General features: G+C 44.9%; 1 protein-coding gene across 2 annotated transcripts in view; it reads left to right on the plus strand.

The window, feature by feature from the left end:
- SF3B1 (splicing factor 3b subunit 1) overlaps nt 1-18,661 on the plus strand; it is a 283,573-nt gene that overhangs the window by 84,576 nt on the left and 180,336 nt on the right. For both annotated transcript variants that reach the window (XM_063934087.1, XM_063934088.1), the window contains one exon: nt 11,162-11,402. In XM_063934087.1, coding sequence (XP_063790157.1) covers nt 11,162-11,402 — 241 coding nt within the window. The remainder of the gene's footprint in view (nt 1-11,161; nt 11,403-18,661) is intronic.

Here is an 18,661-nt window from a genome sequence, read left to right on the forward strand (position 1 = left end):
ATTGCATGTGACGGGGCTTCCTTTCGGAGCGGATCTAGCACTCACCAGCGCCATTTTCTCCCTGCAGATCATACAGACAGACGCTGACAGGGAGCGCTGCCCTCCACATAACTCCAGCATACCTCTGCAGTACCAGGGTGTTATAGACGGGGGGGGGGGGGGCGTGATTATAGTACTGATTACCCTATTAAGGTTAATTAGTCAGCGCCAGGCTTTTATCATAACTGCCTACAGCGGCGCTGTGTGGCTGGCTCCTTATACTCTGACTCTCTGAAGGTACTCTGGGGGAAACGGTGTCTGACATTTTCCTGTGTGTGTGTGTGTATCCACTTTACCATGTCTAAGGACTCTGTGTCCTGTGCTGCAGATTGTTTATCTTCTCCTGATGAGTTTATCCCATGTACTCAGGACTGCAATATACTTTCTCAGCCTACAGAAACCAAACCCCCATGGGAGGATTCTTTAAGGGGAATGATATCCCAGATTTCAACAAGGATGTCACATACTGAGAAAGAGACGTAGTTTTTGAGAAACTTTGTAGAGTGTTTGAAGTATTCAGCTCCCACTACTTCCTCAAACACTCCACCTACATACCCGAAAAAACGTACACTTGCCCAGATAATGCAAGTTGACACTGATACCGACTCTGATACAGGGGACGGTGATTGGGATATGCAGGGGGGAGATGCATCCCTTGCTAGAGGGTTGCAGATAATGATTGAAGCCATTAGGGATGTTTTACATGTTTCTGAGAAGGTACCTGAGCAGGAGGAATATTATTTTACCGAAAATAAGAAATCCTTGCTTACCTCCCCTGCTTCTAAAGAGTTAAACTTTTTATTTGAAAAATCCTGGGGAAAACCCAGAGCAGAAATTCCAGATCCCTGAAGGAATTCTCATTGCTTTCCCTTTCCCTGAAGAGGATAGAAAGACACTTCTGTATCTAGATTGTCTAAAAAGTTGTTTTTACCTGTCCCTGGTTCAACCGCCTTAAAAGAGTCGGCTGACTGCAAGATTTAGACTACGCTCAAATCACTATACACGGCTACTGGCGTTGCTTTAAGGCCCACTATTGCTTGTGCGTGGATTTCTAAGGCCATAGTAAAGTGGTCAGGCACATTACTATAGGACTTAGATACTATGGATAGGAGTGACATTGAATTTTTTTTACATCACATACAGGATTCTGCAGGTTTCATGGTGGAGGCCATGAAGGACCTTGGCATGCTAAATGCAAGGGCTACTTCCATGGCGGTCTCGGCGCGCAGAGGACTATGGCTACGCCAATGGACGGTGGATGCAGAATCCAAGAAAAGTGTGGAGAACCTACCCTTCACAGGTCAGGCTCTGTTTGGGGACGATTTGGATGCGTGGATCTCCATGGCAACTGCGGGTAAGTCAACCTTTCTTCCCTCAGCAACACCACCACCGGAAATCTTATCCTACGTCTACACTGCAGTCCTTTCGGACCACGAAAGTTAAGAAGTCCAAACCCCCTTCCACTTTCTTTAGGGGTGGTCGGAGAAATCCAGAAAACCTGCACCAACAGGTTCTCAGGAACAGAAACCGGGTTCTGCTTCCTCAAAATCTTCAGCATGACGGTGGACCTCCCAGCCGGGAGATCGGGCAGGTGGGAGCGAGACTAAAAAATTTCAGTCACATCTGGGCGTCATCATGCCCAGACCCCTGGGTAAGAGATATTGTTGCCCAGGGGTACAGACTGGAGTTTCAAGATTTCCCACCTCACAGATTCTTCAAATTAGGCTTACCAGATTCGCTGACAGAAAGTGCGATCTTCAGGATGCCATTCAAAAATTGGTTCAAACAAATGTCATTGTTCCAGTTCCACCTCACCTACAACACAAGGGTTATTACTCAAACCTGTTTGTGGTACCGGATGGTTCGGTAAGGCCAATATTAAACCTAAAGTCATTGAACCCATACTTGAGGGAATTCAAATTCAAGATGGAGTGTCTGAGAGCGGTGAGCTCGGGTCTGGAGGAGGGGGAAGTCCTAGTATCCCTGGATATCAAAGATGCGTACCTTCACGTTCCGATCTGGCCGCCTCACCAGGTTTATCTCAGATTTTGCGCTACTGGACTATCCGTATCAGTTCCAGGCACTGCCACAGCACCGAGGGTGTTCACCAGGGTCATGACATAGATGATGCTACTCCTCCGCAGGCAGGGAGTGAACATAATTCCATATCTGGACGATCTGATAAAAGCAACTTCCAGGGAGAGGTTGTTGCAGAGTATTACTCTCTCAACTCGACTACTCCAGGATAATGGGTGGATCCTGAACCTTCCAAAGTCAGATTTGGAGCTGACAAGGAGACTGCCTTTACTGGGGATGATACTCTACATGGAAGTGCAGAGGGTGTTCCTACCGGTGGAGAAAGCGTTGGTGATCCAATCAATGGTACAGGATGTCTTGAAGCCAGCCCGGGTATCTGTTCATCAGTGCATTCGCGTTCTGGGGAAGATAGTAGCCTCCTACGAGGCTCTACAGTTGGAAGATTCCATGCGAGGTTCTTCCAGCTGGATCTCCTAGACAAATGGTCTGGATCACATCTTCACGTGCACCAGCGGATACACCTGTCGCCGAAAGCCATGCAATGTCAGAGGTAACAAGAATCCTCCTCTAGGCAGAAAATATGCGGTGGCACTGTCAGCAATCTTCATTCCGCGAGTGGACAACTGAGAAGCGGACTTCTTCAATAGACACGATCTCCATCCAGGAGAATGGTGCCTCCACCCGGAGGTGTTCGCAGAGGTGACAAGCCGATGGGGTGTTCCTCAGATAGACATGATGGCCTCTCGCCTCAACAAGAAGCTTCGAAGGTACTGTTCCAGATCGCGAGTCCCACAAGCTGTGGCGGTGGACGCACTGATAACTCCGTGGATGTTCCAGTCAGTGTATGCGTTCCCTCCACTTCCACCAATCCCAAGGATTCTCAAACTAATAAAAAGAGTAACAAGAGTTCAGGTGATCCTCATTGCTCCAGACTGGCCAAGAAGGGCTTGGTTTGCGGAACTTCTGGAATTACTGCTGGAGGATCCGAGTCCTCTTCCTCTTCGTGAGGACCTTCTACAACAGTGGCCGTTCGCCTATCAAGACTTACTGCAGCTACGTTTAACGGCATGGAGGTTGAACGCCAGATCTTGGCTTGAAAGGGCATTCCGAACAAGGTAATTCCTACCCTGATACAGGCTAGGAAGGGAGTAACGTCTTAACATTACCGTCGGATTTGGAAAAAATGTGTCTTGGTGTAAATCCAAGAAGTTTCCTACGGTGGAGTTTCAACTCGGACGGTTTCTCCTCTTTCTGCAAGCAGGTGTGGATGTGGGCCTACGCTTGGGCTCCATAAAGGTCCAGATTTCGGCCTTGTTCATTTTCTTCCAGAAACAATTGGCTTCTCTCCCTGAGGTTCAGACATTCTTGAAAGGGGTTCTGCACATCCAACCACCCTTTGTGCCTCCTACAGCACCTTGGGACCTTAATGTGGTGCTGCAGTGCCTGCAATTAGATTGGTTCGAGCCTTTACACGAGGTGGATGCCAAGTTTCTTACTTGGAATGCGGTCACACAGTTGGCATTACTAGACGTGTGTCGGAATTTGGGGCATTGTCATGCAAGAGCCCCTACTTGATTTTCCATGAGGATAGAGCTGAGCTCAGAACGCGTCAGCAATTTCTTCTAAATGGTGTCAGCTTTTCATATCAACCAACCTATTTTTGTGCCAGTGGTTACGGACTCCTCAATTGTCTCAAAGTCCTTGGATGTTGTGAGGGCTTTGAAAATTAATGTGAAGAGAACTTCTCGTCACAGGAAGTCGGACTCACCATTTGTCCTTTATGATCCCAACAAGGTTGGGTGTCCTGCTTCTAAGCAGACGATTTCTCGCTGGATCAGGCTTACTATCCAGCATGCCTATTCTACGGCAGGCTTGCCGTGTCCAAAATCTGTTAATGCCCACTCTACTCGTAAAGTGGGTTCTTCCTGGGCGGCTGCCCGGGGTGTCTCGGCTTTACAGCTTTGTCGAGCAGCTACTTGGTCAGTCGAACACGTTTGCCAAGTTCTACAAGTTCGATACTTTGGCCTCTGAGGACCTAAAGTTTGGTCAATTTGTTCTGCAGGAACCTCAGCACTCTCCCTCCCGTACTGGGAGCTTTGGTACATCCCCATGGTACTAAATGGAACCCTAGCATCCTCTAGGACGTAGGAGAAAATAGGATTTTAATTACCTACCGGTAAATCCTTTTCTCTTACGTCCTAGAGGATGCTGGGGTCCATTTTAGTACCATGGGGTATAGACTGTTCCGCAGGAGCCTTCGGCACTTTAAGACTTTTCAAAAGTGTGAACTGGCTCCTCCCTCTATGCCCCTCCTCCAGACCTCAGTTTAGAAAATGTGCCCAGGAGACTACAGAGGAGGATCTACAGAGCTTTGCTGGAAAAATATTTTCTTAGGTTTTTTATTTTACAGGTAAGCTGCTGGCAACATGCTCTGAGGGCATGTTTTAAAACCTTACTCTCACTGGCAAAAAGGTAACATACATGTACAGCCGCTGATGTGCCATCCCCAGCCAGTATAAATGTTACATTGCTGAGGCTGAAGGGTGGGGCTTCTCCTCAGACTTGCGAGAACACTCACTGGGTGCCATTTTCTCCTGCAGAAACTCCAGTGTGAAGCTCCTGAACGCTGTTTCTCCTCATGACAACGCTGATACAAGTACAGGGTGTTCTAGAAGGGGCAGAGCGTGTTCGTTCATAATTAGGTCTGTGAGCCTATTATTGATATATGCACTGTAAGTGGGTAATATTTCCACAATTCACAATAAGGTACAGTGTGTGGACTGGCAAATCTGTGTCTGACAGACTTTAGTGTGGGTCTGTCCCCAATAGCTACCCTGTGTGATGGGGGTGGTGTGTGTAACATGTCAGACATTGGGGAGGGTTCTTCCCAGGAAGAACCCATTTTAGATACACAAGAGGGTAATGTGGTAGCCCTTCCGTCTCAGAAGGAGCCGGAATGGGTGAGAATGTTGCAAAAGAATGTCAATGCTTGCAAAGAAATTCTCTGAGTCTGAACAACAGACTAAATATTGGAGGCAGTCTGTGGAGGATGCCCTGTTTACTGACCCCTCCATATCATCCACTCTGGTCCCATTCAGTTCCCAGGAAAGGTCTCTGGCCCAGATAATGCAAGGGGACACAGACACAGATTCCGACACTGACGTCGACACTGGGGATTTGAGAGGGGTAGACCCCAAGTTAGCCAAAAGCATACAATGTATGATAGTCGCTATAAAGGACGTTTTGGAGTTTCCTGAAACACTGGTCCCTGAGGAAAAGGATTATTTTAAATTAAATAAAAAGCAGATTGTGACTTTTCCTCCTTCAAAGGATTTGAATGCATTCTTTGAAGAATCCTGGGCTAACCCAGAGAAGAAATTTACCCTTCCCAGAAGGATACACCCCCAATGATAGACACCTCAGTTTCTCGGCTGTCTAAGAAAATTGTTTAGCCTGCCCATGGTTCAGCCTCTTTAAAAGATCCAGCTGACATAAAATCCATATATATGGCTAACGGAACGGTGCTCAGGCCCACCATTGCTTGTGCGTGGGTAGGTAATGCTGTAGAAAAATGGTCTGACAACTTGCTTGTTAACATACACAGTTAACATGGATGAAATAGTCCTAACTCTCGGCCATATCAAAGATGCTGTAAGTTACTTAGTTGAAGCTATGAAGGATATTGGGTTGCTGAGTTCAAGATCCTCCGCTATGGCGATTTCAGCCTGCAGGGCGCTGTGGATCCGCCGATGGAATGCTGACGTTAGCATTTCTGGCTTCCGCATCTGCTCCACCTAGGAAAGGATTTCATTCTCATACAATGCAATCCTTTCGGCCCAACAAGTCCAAAAAGGCAAAGGGTACCCCCTTCTTCGCAGGAAAAGGTCGAGAAAGAGGTAAAAAATCTACAGCACCATCAGGCTCCCAGGAACAGAAGTCATCAGCTACTTCTGCTAAAACCTCAACATGACGCTGGGGCTCCTCTGCGGGAGTACGATCGGGTGGGGGCACTTCTACTGTCTTTCAGCCAGGTCTGGGTTCACTCATATCTGGATCCTTGGGTATTGCAGCTAGTATCCCAAGGGTACAAATTGGAATTTCAGGACCTTCCCCCATGCCTATTTTTCAAATCAGCCTTACCAGCTTCTGTTCAGGACCGAGCAAAAGTGCTGAACGCAATACAGAAATTATGTCAAGACAACGTAATTTCTTTAGTTCCTGTGTCACAACAGGAAAAAGGGTTTATTCAAGCCTGTTTGTAGTGCTGAAACCGGATGGCTCGGTCAGACCGATTTTAAACCTAAAGACTCTGATCCTTTATTTGAAAAGGTTCAAATTCAAGATGGAATCTGAGAGCGGTGATCTCCAGCTTGGAGGAATAGGAATTTCTGGTATCGATGGACATCAGAGATGCTTATTTACATGTTCCCATCTACCCGCCTCCCCAGGCATAACTGAGGTTTGCGTTGCAGAACTACCACTACCAGTTCCAAACATTGCCTTTCGGGCTCTCCACGGCTCCGAGAATATTCACCAAGGTGATGGCGGAGATGGTGGTTGTTCTTCGCAAGAAAGGAGTCAGTCATCCCATACTTGGACGATCTCCTCATAAAAGCGAGATCCAGGGAGAAACTAGTGCAGGACATTGAGCAAGAAAGGAGAAAAGGAACCTCCGGCGCTACTGGATAGGTTGTAAATCGTTATTGAAAAACTCCAGTGGTGTTTTATGTATAAAGAAAAATATTTTTATATTGATTTACATGAGAAAATATGGGTATGTAAAACAACAGTACTAAAAAAACATTAATATAATCAGTAATATAAAAAGTGGTTGTTGTTGATCCTGATGCTATCTATAACTGCTTATTGTCAATGTGAATTAAATATTAATACATGTACTGTACATAAAATAATTCCTTAGAAACACACAGATTCAGAGTGTCATTAAAAACTGTGAACACCATGCAACTGTGATTCCTTTGAGGTTACTTACAAAAGGTTTGCAGCAAATACAGATTGATACATTTCTGACAGTGTTCTAAAACAGAATACAGGTGGATACTGTTGCTGGATTGTTTCTCTGTTAGAACACTGTCAGAAATGTATTCACTCTGAATCTGTGTTTCTAAGGAATTTTTTTATGTACAGTACATGTATTCATATTTAATTCACATTGACAATAAGCAGTTATAGATAGCATCAGGTTTCAACATCAACCACTTTTTATATTACTGACTATATTAATGTTTTTTTTAGTACTGTTGTTTTACATACCCATATTTTCTCATGTAAATCAAAATAAAAATATTTTTCTTTATACATAAAACACCACTGGAGTTTTTCAATAACGATTTACAACCTGTCCAGTAGCGCCGGAGGTTCCTTTTCTCCTTTCTTGCTCTCTGTCAGAATAAGGAATACTTGAAACGAAATCCTACCCCTGGGACCTAGGCTGCACGGATAGAATCCCTCCACACATACAGAACATTTATTGGAGGGAGCGCAGAACCCCCCCCCCCCCCCCCCCACACACACACACACCTACATAGTGCAGGACATTGCACTTTCCCTGACGGTGCTTCAACAGCACGGTTGGATCATAAACCTTCCAAAATCACAATTGGAACCCACAATGAGGTTATAATTTCTGGGAATGATATTGGACACGGAAGCACAGAAAGTATTCCTACCAGTGGAAAAGGCTCTGGAGATCCAGAGGATGGTAAAACAAGTTTTAAAACCAGCATGCGTATTGATTCATCAGTGCATCCGCCTGCTGGGGAAGATGGTAGCGGCCTGCGAGGCTCTACAATTTGGCCGATTCCATGCCAGGGTGTTTCAATGGGACCTACTGGACAAGTGGTCCGGATCGCACCTGCACCGGAGGATAATCCTATCAACAAAAGCCAGTATTTCACTTTTGTGGTGGCTTCAAAGTTCTCACCTCCTGGAGGAATGCAGGTTTGGGATTCAGACTTGGATCCTGGTGACCACAGATGCAAGCCTCCGAGGTTGGGGAGCAGTCACGCAAGGGGAAAGCTTCCAAGGATGGTCAAGTCAAGAAGTACTCCATTACATAAACATTCTGGAATTGAGAGCTGTGTACAACAGCCTTCATCAAGCGGCACACCTTCTTCAAGGTTGTCCCATACAGATCGAGTCAGACAATGTAACGGCAGTAGCTTACATAAACCGCCAGGGCGGAACGAAAAGCAGAATGGCGATGGCAGAGGTGACAAAGATACTCCTCTGGGCAGAAAGACATGCAAAAAGCTCTGTCAGCAATTTTCATTCCGAGAGTGGACAACTGGGAAGCATTCTTCCTCAGCAGACACGATCTCCATCCAGGAGAATGGGGCCTCCACCTAGAAGTCTTTGCAGAGGTACCAGATCGTTGGGGCGTACCTTAAGTAGATATGATGGCATCACGTCTCAACAAGAAGCTTCAGAAATATTGTTCCAGGTCGAGAGACCCACAAGCAATAGCAGTGGATGCACTGGTGACCCAGTGGGTGTTTCGGTCGGTGTATCTGTTCCCTCCACTTCCACTAATACCAAAAGTTCTCAAGATCATCAGAAGAGCAAGGGTTCGACATTACCATCGTATTTAGAGAAAATATGTATCTTGGTGTGAATCCAAGAAGTCTTCTGAGGTGGAGTTTAAATTAGGACGTCTTCTCCTATTTCTACAGGCTGGTGTGGATGCTGGCTTGAGATTTGGGTCTATCAAGGTTCAAATTTCGTCCTTGTCCATTTTCTTTAAGAAACAGTTGGCTTCCCTTCCTGAGGTCCAGACGTTCGTAAAGGGGGTTCTGCGCATCCAACCTCCCTTTGTGCCTCCTGCGGCGCCATGGGATCTTAATGTGGTGTTGCAGTTCCTTAAATCGGACTGGTTTGAGCCTCTACAAGAGGTAGAGTTGAAGTTTCACTTGGAAAGTGGTCATGCTGTTGGCCTTGGCCTCAGGCAGACGAGTGTCTGAATTAGGGGCTCTGTCACACAAGAGTCCTTATTTGATTTTTCATAATAATAGAGCTGAACTGCGGATGCATCAGCATTTTCTTCCAAAGGTTGTGGCTTCTGACACCTCAGCCGTTTCAAAGTCCTTGGATGTCGTCAGAGCATTGAGGACTTATGTTGCAAGAACGGCTCGGATAAGGAAAACAGAATCTTTGTTTGTCCTCTATGGCCCCAACAAGATTGGGGGTTCTGCTTCTAAGCAGACTATTGCGCCCTGGAGAGGTACCATTCAGCACAGAGAAAACAATGCCTGAGGCAGAATCGGGCGCTTATGGGTGTGTTGTTCTAATGCAGCTACTATATGTAGATTGTAGTCACAACCTACTAAACATAAAACAATAAAAAATAAAGTAGCGCTAAGAGAATTAAAATGGATGGATGAGTGTACGACAATAAAAGTGATCCAGGTGGAGCAGCAAGTCGCACCAACGCTAAACAGCGAAACGCGTTGGTGTGACTTGCTTCTCCACCTGGATCACTTCTGCTACTCCACCTCCCTCCGTATTGGATTAAGGACTTTTAGGAATTCCTACTGGGACGCTATACCGCACATCAGGACAAAGATCTTCACTTCCGTATAAAGGCACCGTGAGACTGGTGAGGACTTGCAGGACCCTTGCTGTGGTTTGAATACGTATCTTATGGATGCGCCTCCAGCGGTGAAAGTGTGTATAAACTGTCCGGTAAAGACTGTGCTAAAATAGTCCCTGTATTTATTTATTTCCTCCAACCAAGGAGGGGAGGGTGTTAGAAATTTATTACTGGTGTTCCAAGCAGCATTTCGAGATATATTTACTTTTATGAAATTTTACCACTATTAAAAATACCTTAAATTTTATTGTCGTACACTCATCCATCCATTTTAATTCTCTTAGCGCTACTTTCTTTCTTGTTATTGTACCATTCAGCACGCTTATTCCATGGCAGGATTGCCGTTACCGAGTTCGGTAAAGGCCCACTCTACAAGAAAAGTGGGTTCGTCCTGGGCGCCTGCCCAGGGTGTCTCGGCATTGCAAATTTGCCGAGCAGCTACTTGGTCAGGTGCAGACACGTTTGCTAAGTTTTACAGGTTTCACACCTTGGCTGCTGACGACCTTCAGTTTGGTCAGTCAGTTCTACAGGAACATTAGCACTTTCCTGCTCGTACTGGGAGCTTTGGTACATCCTCATGGTACTTAAATGGACCCCAGCATCCTCTAGGACGTAAGAGAAAATAGGATTTTAATTACCTACCGGTAAATCCTTTTCTCGAAGTCCGTAGAGGATGCTGGGCACCCGCCCAGTGCTCATTTTTCTTGCAGAATTACGTTTTATCTTTTTACACAGGTTCTCATGTGTTAAGATGTTCACAGCTGTTGCGTTATGCATGCACGTTAGCATGAGTTATGTTTAAAGCCATGTTAGGCGGCATGTTTTGTATGGTGTGAGCTGGTGTGAATCTCGCCACTAGTTTAAAGTTAATTCTTCTCTCGAAGTTGTCTGTCTACTCGGGCACAGTTCCTATACTGAGGTCTGGAGGAGGGGCATATAGGGAGGAGCCAGTTCACACTGTTGAAAAGTCTTAAAGTGCCGAAGTCTTCTGCGGAACCGTCTATACCCCATGGTACTAAAATGGACCCCAGCATCCTCTACGGACTACGAGAAAAGGATTTACCGGTAGGTAATTAAAATCCTATTTTCTCGTAGTCCGTAGAGGATGCTGGGCGCCCGCCCAGTGCTTAGTTTTCCTGCATTGTTACTTGGTTAATATTGTTGGTTCAGTCGTTGCTGAATCGTTTGTTTGGTTAGCTTGTCTTTCCTTTTGTTGTGTTAGCTGGTGTGAATCTCACCACTATCTGTGTGTTTACTTCCCTCGAAGTATGTCCGTCTTCTCGGCACAGTTTCTAGACTGAGTCTGGTAGGAGGGGCATAGAGGGAGGAGCCAGCCCACACTATTAAACTCTTAAAGTCTTTACCCCATGGTACTAAATGGAACCCCAGCATCCTCTACTGACTATGAGAAAAGGATTTACCGGTAGGTAATTTAAAATCCTATTTTTATTAATCTTTATTTTTTTGTCTTGAAAGACCCCTGGCCACACTCCTTCTTCATTAAGATGGGATGAGACTCCTGGCCGTGCAAAGGGAAATGAAACTCCTGGAGCCACACCAGGTTCAAAGATTTGGGATCCTACTCCTAGCCATACACCTGCGGGAGCTGCAACACCTGGTCGTGGTGATACTCCTGGGCATGTAACTCCAGGTCATGGAGGTGCAACCTCCAGTGCACGTAAAAATAGATGGGATGAAACACCTAAAACAGAACGTGGTAAGTTTTGTGACTTAAAGTAATAGTTTCTTACTACTTATCATATGGGAGTTACAGTGATGACAAAAGCTGCTTTGCACCAGTAGGGGTTTAGGGATCTGCGTCGGCCTAGATGGTGTACACTTGGTTATCGTTTATGTTCACCCTGTTTCCATGTGGGAATCCTTAAAATTAGTTTTCTCCAATGCATTTATAATACATTTACCTTGTGCTTTGTCTTTATATATGTGTGTGTGTGTGTGTGTGTGTGTGTGTGTGTGTATATGCATTTGTGTGTCTAGTATATCATATTATATATTTCTCTTACGTCCTAGGGGATACTAGGAGCCATGAGCACTTTAAGAAATTGATAGTGTGCGCTGGCACCTTTCTCTATGACCCTCCTGCCAGTCTCGGTTTAGAAAATGTGCCCAGAGGAGCTGGTCACATCTCTGGAAGCTCCTGAAGAGATTTCTGCATTTATTTTTTGTTTATTTTCAGGCAGGACTGGATGGCACCAGCCTGCCTGCTACGTGGGACTTAGGTGGGGGGTACATTCCTGTAGCACGCCGCCACCCCTAACACAGCCAGAAGAGTGGCAAGTACTAAGCCGGTGTTCCAGTTAGCGGGTCGTCTGCCATTATGGCGGCATGAGGGTACGGAGACGCACGGCTTCTAGACGGGGCGGACTGCGTCTCCCGCTGTGTACAGACAGACTCTGAACAGCAGGCACAGTACCGGCAATAAAAGCCATAAAAGGAGTCTGTCTCCATTTTATGCACGAAGACACATACAGCCAGTATAAAGAGCGGGAAGGCCGCATGCCATTGAAGGGGCGGGGCTTCACTAAGAGTGCATACAGCTCACCAGCGCCATTTTCCCTCTTCAGCTGACATAGACGCTGACTAACAGGGATGAGCAGCTCCTCCGGAGAAACTCCAGATTACCTCAGCGGTACCAAGGGGTCATAGCAGGGTGGGAGTGATTATTAGTGTACCAAGTCCCTAATCTAGGTACTTCGTCTGCGACCCGGCTAAGCTTGGCATTAGCGATAAGGGCGCTGTGTGCTGATTCCTTACTTTCACTGTCTCTCCCTGGAAGGGCTCTTTGTGGGTTAATTGTGCATTTAACCTTTTACTGTGTGTGCGTTGTCACTGTTAGTGTGTCTGGCAAAGAGTGCGTTTCATGTAAGGCACAGTGTTCCTCTTCTCCATGTGGTTCACTAGTGTGTACTCAGTGTAGTATTCCTTCCCAGTCTAGTGGAACAGACCCAGCATGGCTGGACTCCATTAGGGGAATGATTTCCACCATTTCTACTAAGCTATCTCGGAATGAGAAAGAGACGCAATACTTAAGACAGTCTGTGACTAGGTTTATGAGGAGAGAGTCTGTACCCAAACCAGCGTCTCAGTCCCCTGCCATTTGTCCGCAAAAACGTACTTTGGCCCATATCCTGCAGTCTGACTCTGATGATGAGGGGTCAGAAATGGAGCAGGGTGAGGTGGACTCAGAGGTGCGGGAGGGTACTCTGTCGCAGGGAATATCTAACAACTTCAATCTGCTGGCTATATCAGAAACCTGGCTCACACAATCGGACACAGCCTCCCCTGCAGCACTGGCACATGGTGGTCTCCACTTTACACACACCTCCAGGCCTCGTAACCATAAAGTCCTCCAATCCTCCTCAATCCCGCACAAATATTAACACCATTAATCTTCAAGAACTTTCCACCTCACTCCAACAACTGCTTTCACCTTTTTATGCATTCACCTCTCCTGAGATGGCTGTATCACACCTGAACCAGACTCTAGAACTAACCCTTGATGAAGTGGCTCCAGCTACCAATCACACTCCACATAGGCCTAGATGTCAAACCATGGCACTCTAAATTAAGACATCTACAAAACCTCACACGTAAACTTGAACGTCAGTGGTGTAAATCTCATATTTCAAGTGACTTCCTCACATATAAGACTGTCTACCACTCTTATAGAACTGCCCTGGACACTGCCAAACAAGCATATTTCCAAACTCTTATCTCTGCTCAAGCCTCTAACCCCAGATGACTCTTTAATACATTTAAATCACTTCTTCCCTCACCTACCCCACCAGCCACTATCAAGGCACAAGATCTTGCTTCCTACTTCAAGGAGAAGATTCGAGATGAAATGGTATGCTCTTCGGCAGCCAGAGACCTGCTCAGTTCTTTACCTAAAATCTCTGGTACTCTTCATTTGATCCCACAAATAGTATCATCGCTCTTCTCATCCTCTCCTCTTAATCCTTTACCCTCACAAATAAGTAAAGCTGTGTCTCCGGTGCGCATCCCTACATTTACTAACATCTGTAATCTCTCTCTCTACTGGTATTTTTCCTTCACTCTTCAAGCATGCAGTGATTATTCCCATTTAGACCTCAACACTCAAACTACCGCACTATCTCTCAGCTCCCTAGTCTCTCTAAGCTACTTGAGAGACTTGCCTACACTCGACTCACACACCTTCTTAACTCACACACCTTCTTAACTCACACAATCTATTGGACCCACTTCAGTCAGAGTTCCGTTCCCAACACTCCACAGAGACAGCACTGACTAAAGTGGTTAATGATTTGGTCACTACGAAGTCTAAAGGCCGTTACTCACTACTTATTCTTCTACATCTATCTGCTGCCTTTGACACTGTTTACCACTCTCTTCTCATAAAAACACTACAATTCCATGGTCTTAAAGACACAGCCCTTTCATGGTTCCTATACTACCTATCTGATCGCTCCTTCAGTGTTCACTTCTCTGAATCTACCTCCTCTTTGCTACTACTTTCAGTTGGAGTACCGCAAGGCTCCGTCTTGGGTCCTCTGCTTTACTCTATCTATACCTCATCTCTTGGTATGGATATCTGGTTTTCACCTGACTGCGCTCATCCCCTACAGTTTGAGTACTCGTGAAATGATGCAAATGGATACTTATATAAAGGTGTGTTTTACTTTCACATGTATCAAATATGACACTCAATATAATTAAACAGTGCCGATAATATTGTGGAACATGAAAAAGGTGGTAATCACAATGTGTGCTCCACGGGGAGCACCTGTTTAACTCAGTCCTTTAATCACTCAAATTGGTGATTAAATCCTTTAGGTTCTTGGCGTGTGTGTTCTGACACAAAGGCCAATGGGCTGGAAAAAATATATATAAGTAATGATTCAATCTGGGTGTGTTGCTTTAAAAGTCAGATAGATTTTCCAGTGGAAATGTCTCTAGTCCTGACCGAACTGTGTGGGCTTTAAAAATCTGTCTTTAGTAATTAGATTCATATAGTTGCAGAGGACGGCGTCCCGTACCTCTGCGTGTGGAAGTCAGGTATTCGTGCACTATCGTTGCGGCCGTACTTGTAAGATGTACAGGTGCGGGGGGCAGCGGGAATCTCCTGGCGGCTCCGGACAGGCTCGTCCATCAGCTCGCGCACCCGCTCTCCGGTTCGTCCTGTTAGGGATCTCCCCGTGTGCCTGCGCCGCTCGCTGGGTTGGTCGTGTTTGCGTGGGGGGGGAGCTTAGCCGCAGGATCTAAACAGAGCCTGTGGCAGTGTTGCACCTCCCCACAACGGAGTACTCACCTGTGTGGTCCTCCTGCTGCCCGTCCGTCTGTACTGCTTACCGATGTCTGCGCCGTAGGTCCGAGGGTCTCACAGCACTCTCCTGTCCTCCAATGGTTTGATGTCTCTTAGTCGTCTCTGCCAACGCGTTTCAACCGGATCGGTCTTCCCCTGGGAGTCTTTGCAGTGTTCTGATAGTGGTGGGTGTTAAATTGGCTTGCGGGCGGGACCAGCATCAGTTCCTCCTTTGTTCCACTGTTTTGATTGGTGGTTGAGGTTGTCAGTATTGCAGGGGGCAGATCACATGTTCCTGCAATCTGTCCCATTTGTGAGTTTCAGAAACAGGGAAAGTATGAAAACATGGCAATGCAAATTAAATTCTTTTTTTTTTTTTTAAAAGGTCCATAGTTGTGTTTCTTAATTTTTTGTTAGGCATTTGTATTCTCAGACAAATAATACGATTCTGGTTGTGTGTCCGGGTTTCTGAATTTCAGTCATCGGTACCAAGGTGCATTAACCAATGAACATAATATACTTTGGTCATGTAAAATTAAATGAGAATTGCGGTTATTGTATACCAGTGATGGTGTGAATCTTATTGTTAGAGCAAATGGTATAGTGCCTGTTGGTAAGCTTACTATTGTGGAAGATGTTACGTTACGTCGGGATATTTCTTATGTGTTTTATGTGGCAATGGTATGTGGCTTGTTAGTATGCTATCTGATCACGGAGCTTTTCAAAAATTCAAGATGTTTCTTGTGTGTCAACAATTGTGGTAAAGTGGATTCTTTGGTATTGTTATGAAATATCTGGGATATATATAACTTTCCTACTTTGGAGTGGTTTATAATCCTATGTTACCTGTGGGCTTTTTCTGGGTATTGGATATCTGCATACTAAATGATTGGTTCTACTTGCAGATGATAGACCTTATTTCATTATCAATGTTTAACCCTTTTGGTGCTAGTGTGCCAAAGGAAATTATTAAACGTAACTCTTCTTTATTTATTTTTTGTATATAATCCCCTCCCCTCCAGTTCTTCTTGATTTCTTTCAGCCCCGTAAACTTTAGTAATGCGGGGTTTGATTCATGATGGTCTCTAAAGTGTAATGAGAGCGGATGATCTTCTGTTTTTCGTTTAATATTGCGAATGTGTTCACTGATTCTGATTTTCAGTGGTCGGATGGTTCTCCCTATATACTGTAACTTACATGGACATTCTAGTAAGTATATGATGCCTTTGCTGTGGCATGTGATTCTGTCTTTGATTTTGTAACTGTATGAGTTAGTTGCGGATTTTTTCATGGCCTTTGTGTCAGAACACACACGCCAAGAACCTAAAGGATTTAATCACCAATTTGAGTGATTAAAGGACTGAGTTAAACAGGTGCTCCCCGTGGAGCACATATTGTGATTACCACCTTTTTCATGTTCCACAATATTATCTGCACTGTTTCATTATATTGAGTGTCAAATTTGATACATGTGAAAGTAAAACACACCTTTATATAAGTATCCATTTGCATCATTTCACGAATACTCAAACTGTAGGGGATGAGCGCAGTCAGGTGAAAACCAGATATCCATATTGAACCAAAGGGCAAGGACACCCTTTTGACTAGCAGCACATCCCATACAGTAAAACCACCCCAGTGCACAGATTACCTCCCTTTTTGTTAACTCATCTCTTGGTAAACTAATCAGCACTTTTGGATTTCAGTATCATCTGTACGCAGATGATACTCAAATCTACCTATCCTCCGCAGATTTGTCCCTTTCTGTACTGGGCTGTGTCACTGAATGCCTTTCTGCCATTTCATGGATGACATCTTGCCACCTCAAACTTAATATTTAAAAAAAAACAACTCAATTTTGGGTCAATGGACGAGCACATTTTACTCTCTGATTATCTCCTTCTTAAATCAGGTTGGTTGTCATTAATAAGTACATGGTATTTGTCCTTGCTTTTTGTTTTGGTTTACTTCATTCACCTTGGGGCTTAATTAGTCAATCAGGTTATAGAATGTAGATGCTATCGAGTTCATATGTGCCTTTCTGCCGTTTCATCTTGAATGACATCTGGCCACCTCAAACTTAATATTTCCAAAACAGAATGTTCTATTTCCACCGGCCAATAGTACGTACCTTCCTGATATCTCTATCACTGTTGAAAACACGACAATCTACCCTACCCCAGAAGCTCGCGGCCTAGGTGTCACCCTTGACTCTGATCTGTCCTTTGCTCCCCACATTCAATTTGTCTCAAAATCATGTAACATGCATCTAAAAAACATATCCAAAATACGACCATACCTTACACAAGACACTGCTAAAACTCTAATCCATGCTTTCATTATCTCCCGCATTGATTATTGCAATAGTCTCCTAACTGGTCTTCCCAAAACGAGACTCACCACTACAATCCATTCTGAATGCAGTTGCGAGGCTAATCTTCCTCGCTAGACATTCATCGTCTGCAGGTCCACTCTCAGTCCCTCCATTGGTGACCTGTATTCTACCGTATTCAATATAAAATACTTTTACTCACACACACGAGGCCATTAACCAAACTACAACAACGTGCATCACCTCGCTTATCTCAAAATATCTCCCAACTCGACCTCTTTGCTCTTCACAAGATCTGCTTCTCTCATCCACACTCATTACTCGCTCCCACTCACGATTGCAGGACTTTCATCGGGCTGCACCCACTCTGTGGAATGCCCTACCAGGCACAATAAGACTCTCAAAACAAAATTGATAGCAGCCTTGCGCTTGTTAATTGCTGCTTGTTCTTAGGTAATGGAGGAAACACCCAATACCTCCTATTTTACACAGATATACACAAAAAGAGAAATACCAAGAACTAGCGCTCTATATACATGCAATAAAAAAGTGATAGATATTGCCACGTAGAAATCCCCTGTACGGTCTCTCTCCTGGAAGAACACTTACAGGTTGTTTCTTTCACGTGTATCCATAAAGGTATCTTTTAGCAGCACACGGATTTCACTCGCTGGCACCACAGTGTTCTTTCACTACTAGCTGACAGTTATACAACTTACATTGAATTTCTGTCCCGCGTTCCCATAAAGGTATCTTTATCCTCTCTGTATGTTGATATCCAATAGGAATTCCCAGTAGGACACACTTGCTTCCAAAAGGATTTTATTAAAATAACAAAAGTCATAAAAACAGGTCCGCATACATCAATTGGAACTGGGTATCGGCGGCTGATGGAAAACCCCGTGGAAGAACGCACCGGCTGCAGACAGGTAAGCGCACAACACGGAGTTCGAATCACCGACTTCCAGGACCTTCTGAACACAGACACAGGACGGCTTCAACGCGTTTCAGGGAGTCCACTCCCCTTTTTCAAGAAGTACCGTCCCCTTCCTCTTGTCCGATATTTATACTCTTACTGATCATACAGCTGGCATCAATCATTAACAATTCAAGTAATTATTATAAAAATACGTTTAAAACATTAATAATACATTTAAACATTTCATCCCCTGGGTGTTCATATTACCCGCTGTTTACTGAGTCCAAATTTACACATGTCTTCCCGCTAAATACTACGATTATATGAACTTTATTCCAAAGTACTCATTAGTCAAATAATTAATCATTATTGTAATAGGCTGTCACGTATTATATAATGACTCCACAGCCTGGCCAAAAC

The sequence above is a fragment of the Pseudophryne corroboree genome, chromosome 7 (assembly GCF_028390025.1).
Source record: "Pseudophryne corroboree isolate aPseCor3 chromosome 7, aPseCor3.hap2, whole genome shotgun sequence".
Lineage (NCBI taxonomy): Eukaryota > Metazoa > Chordata > Amphibia > Anura > Myobatrachidae > Pseudophryne > Pseudophryne corroboree.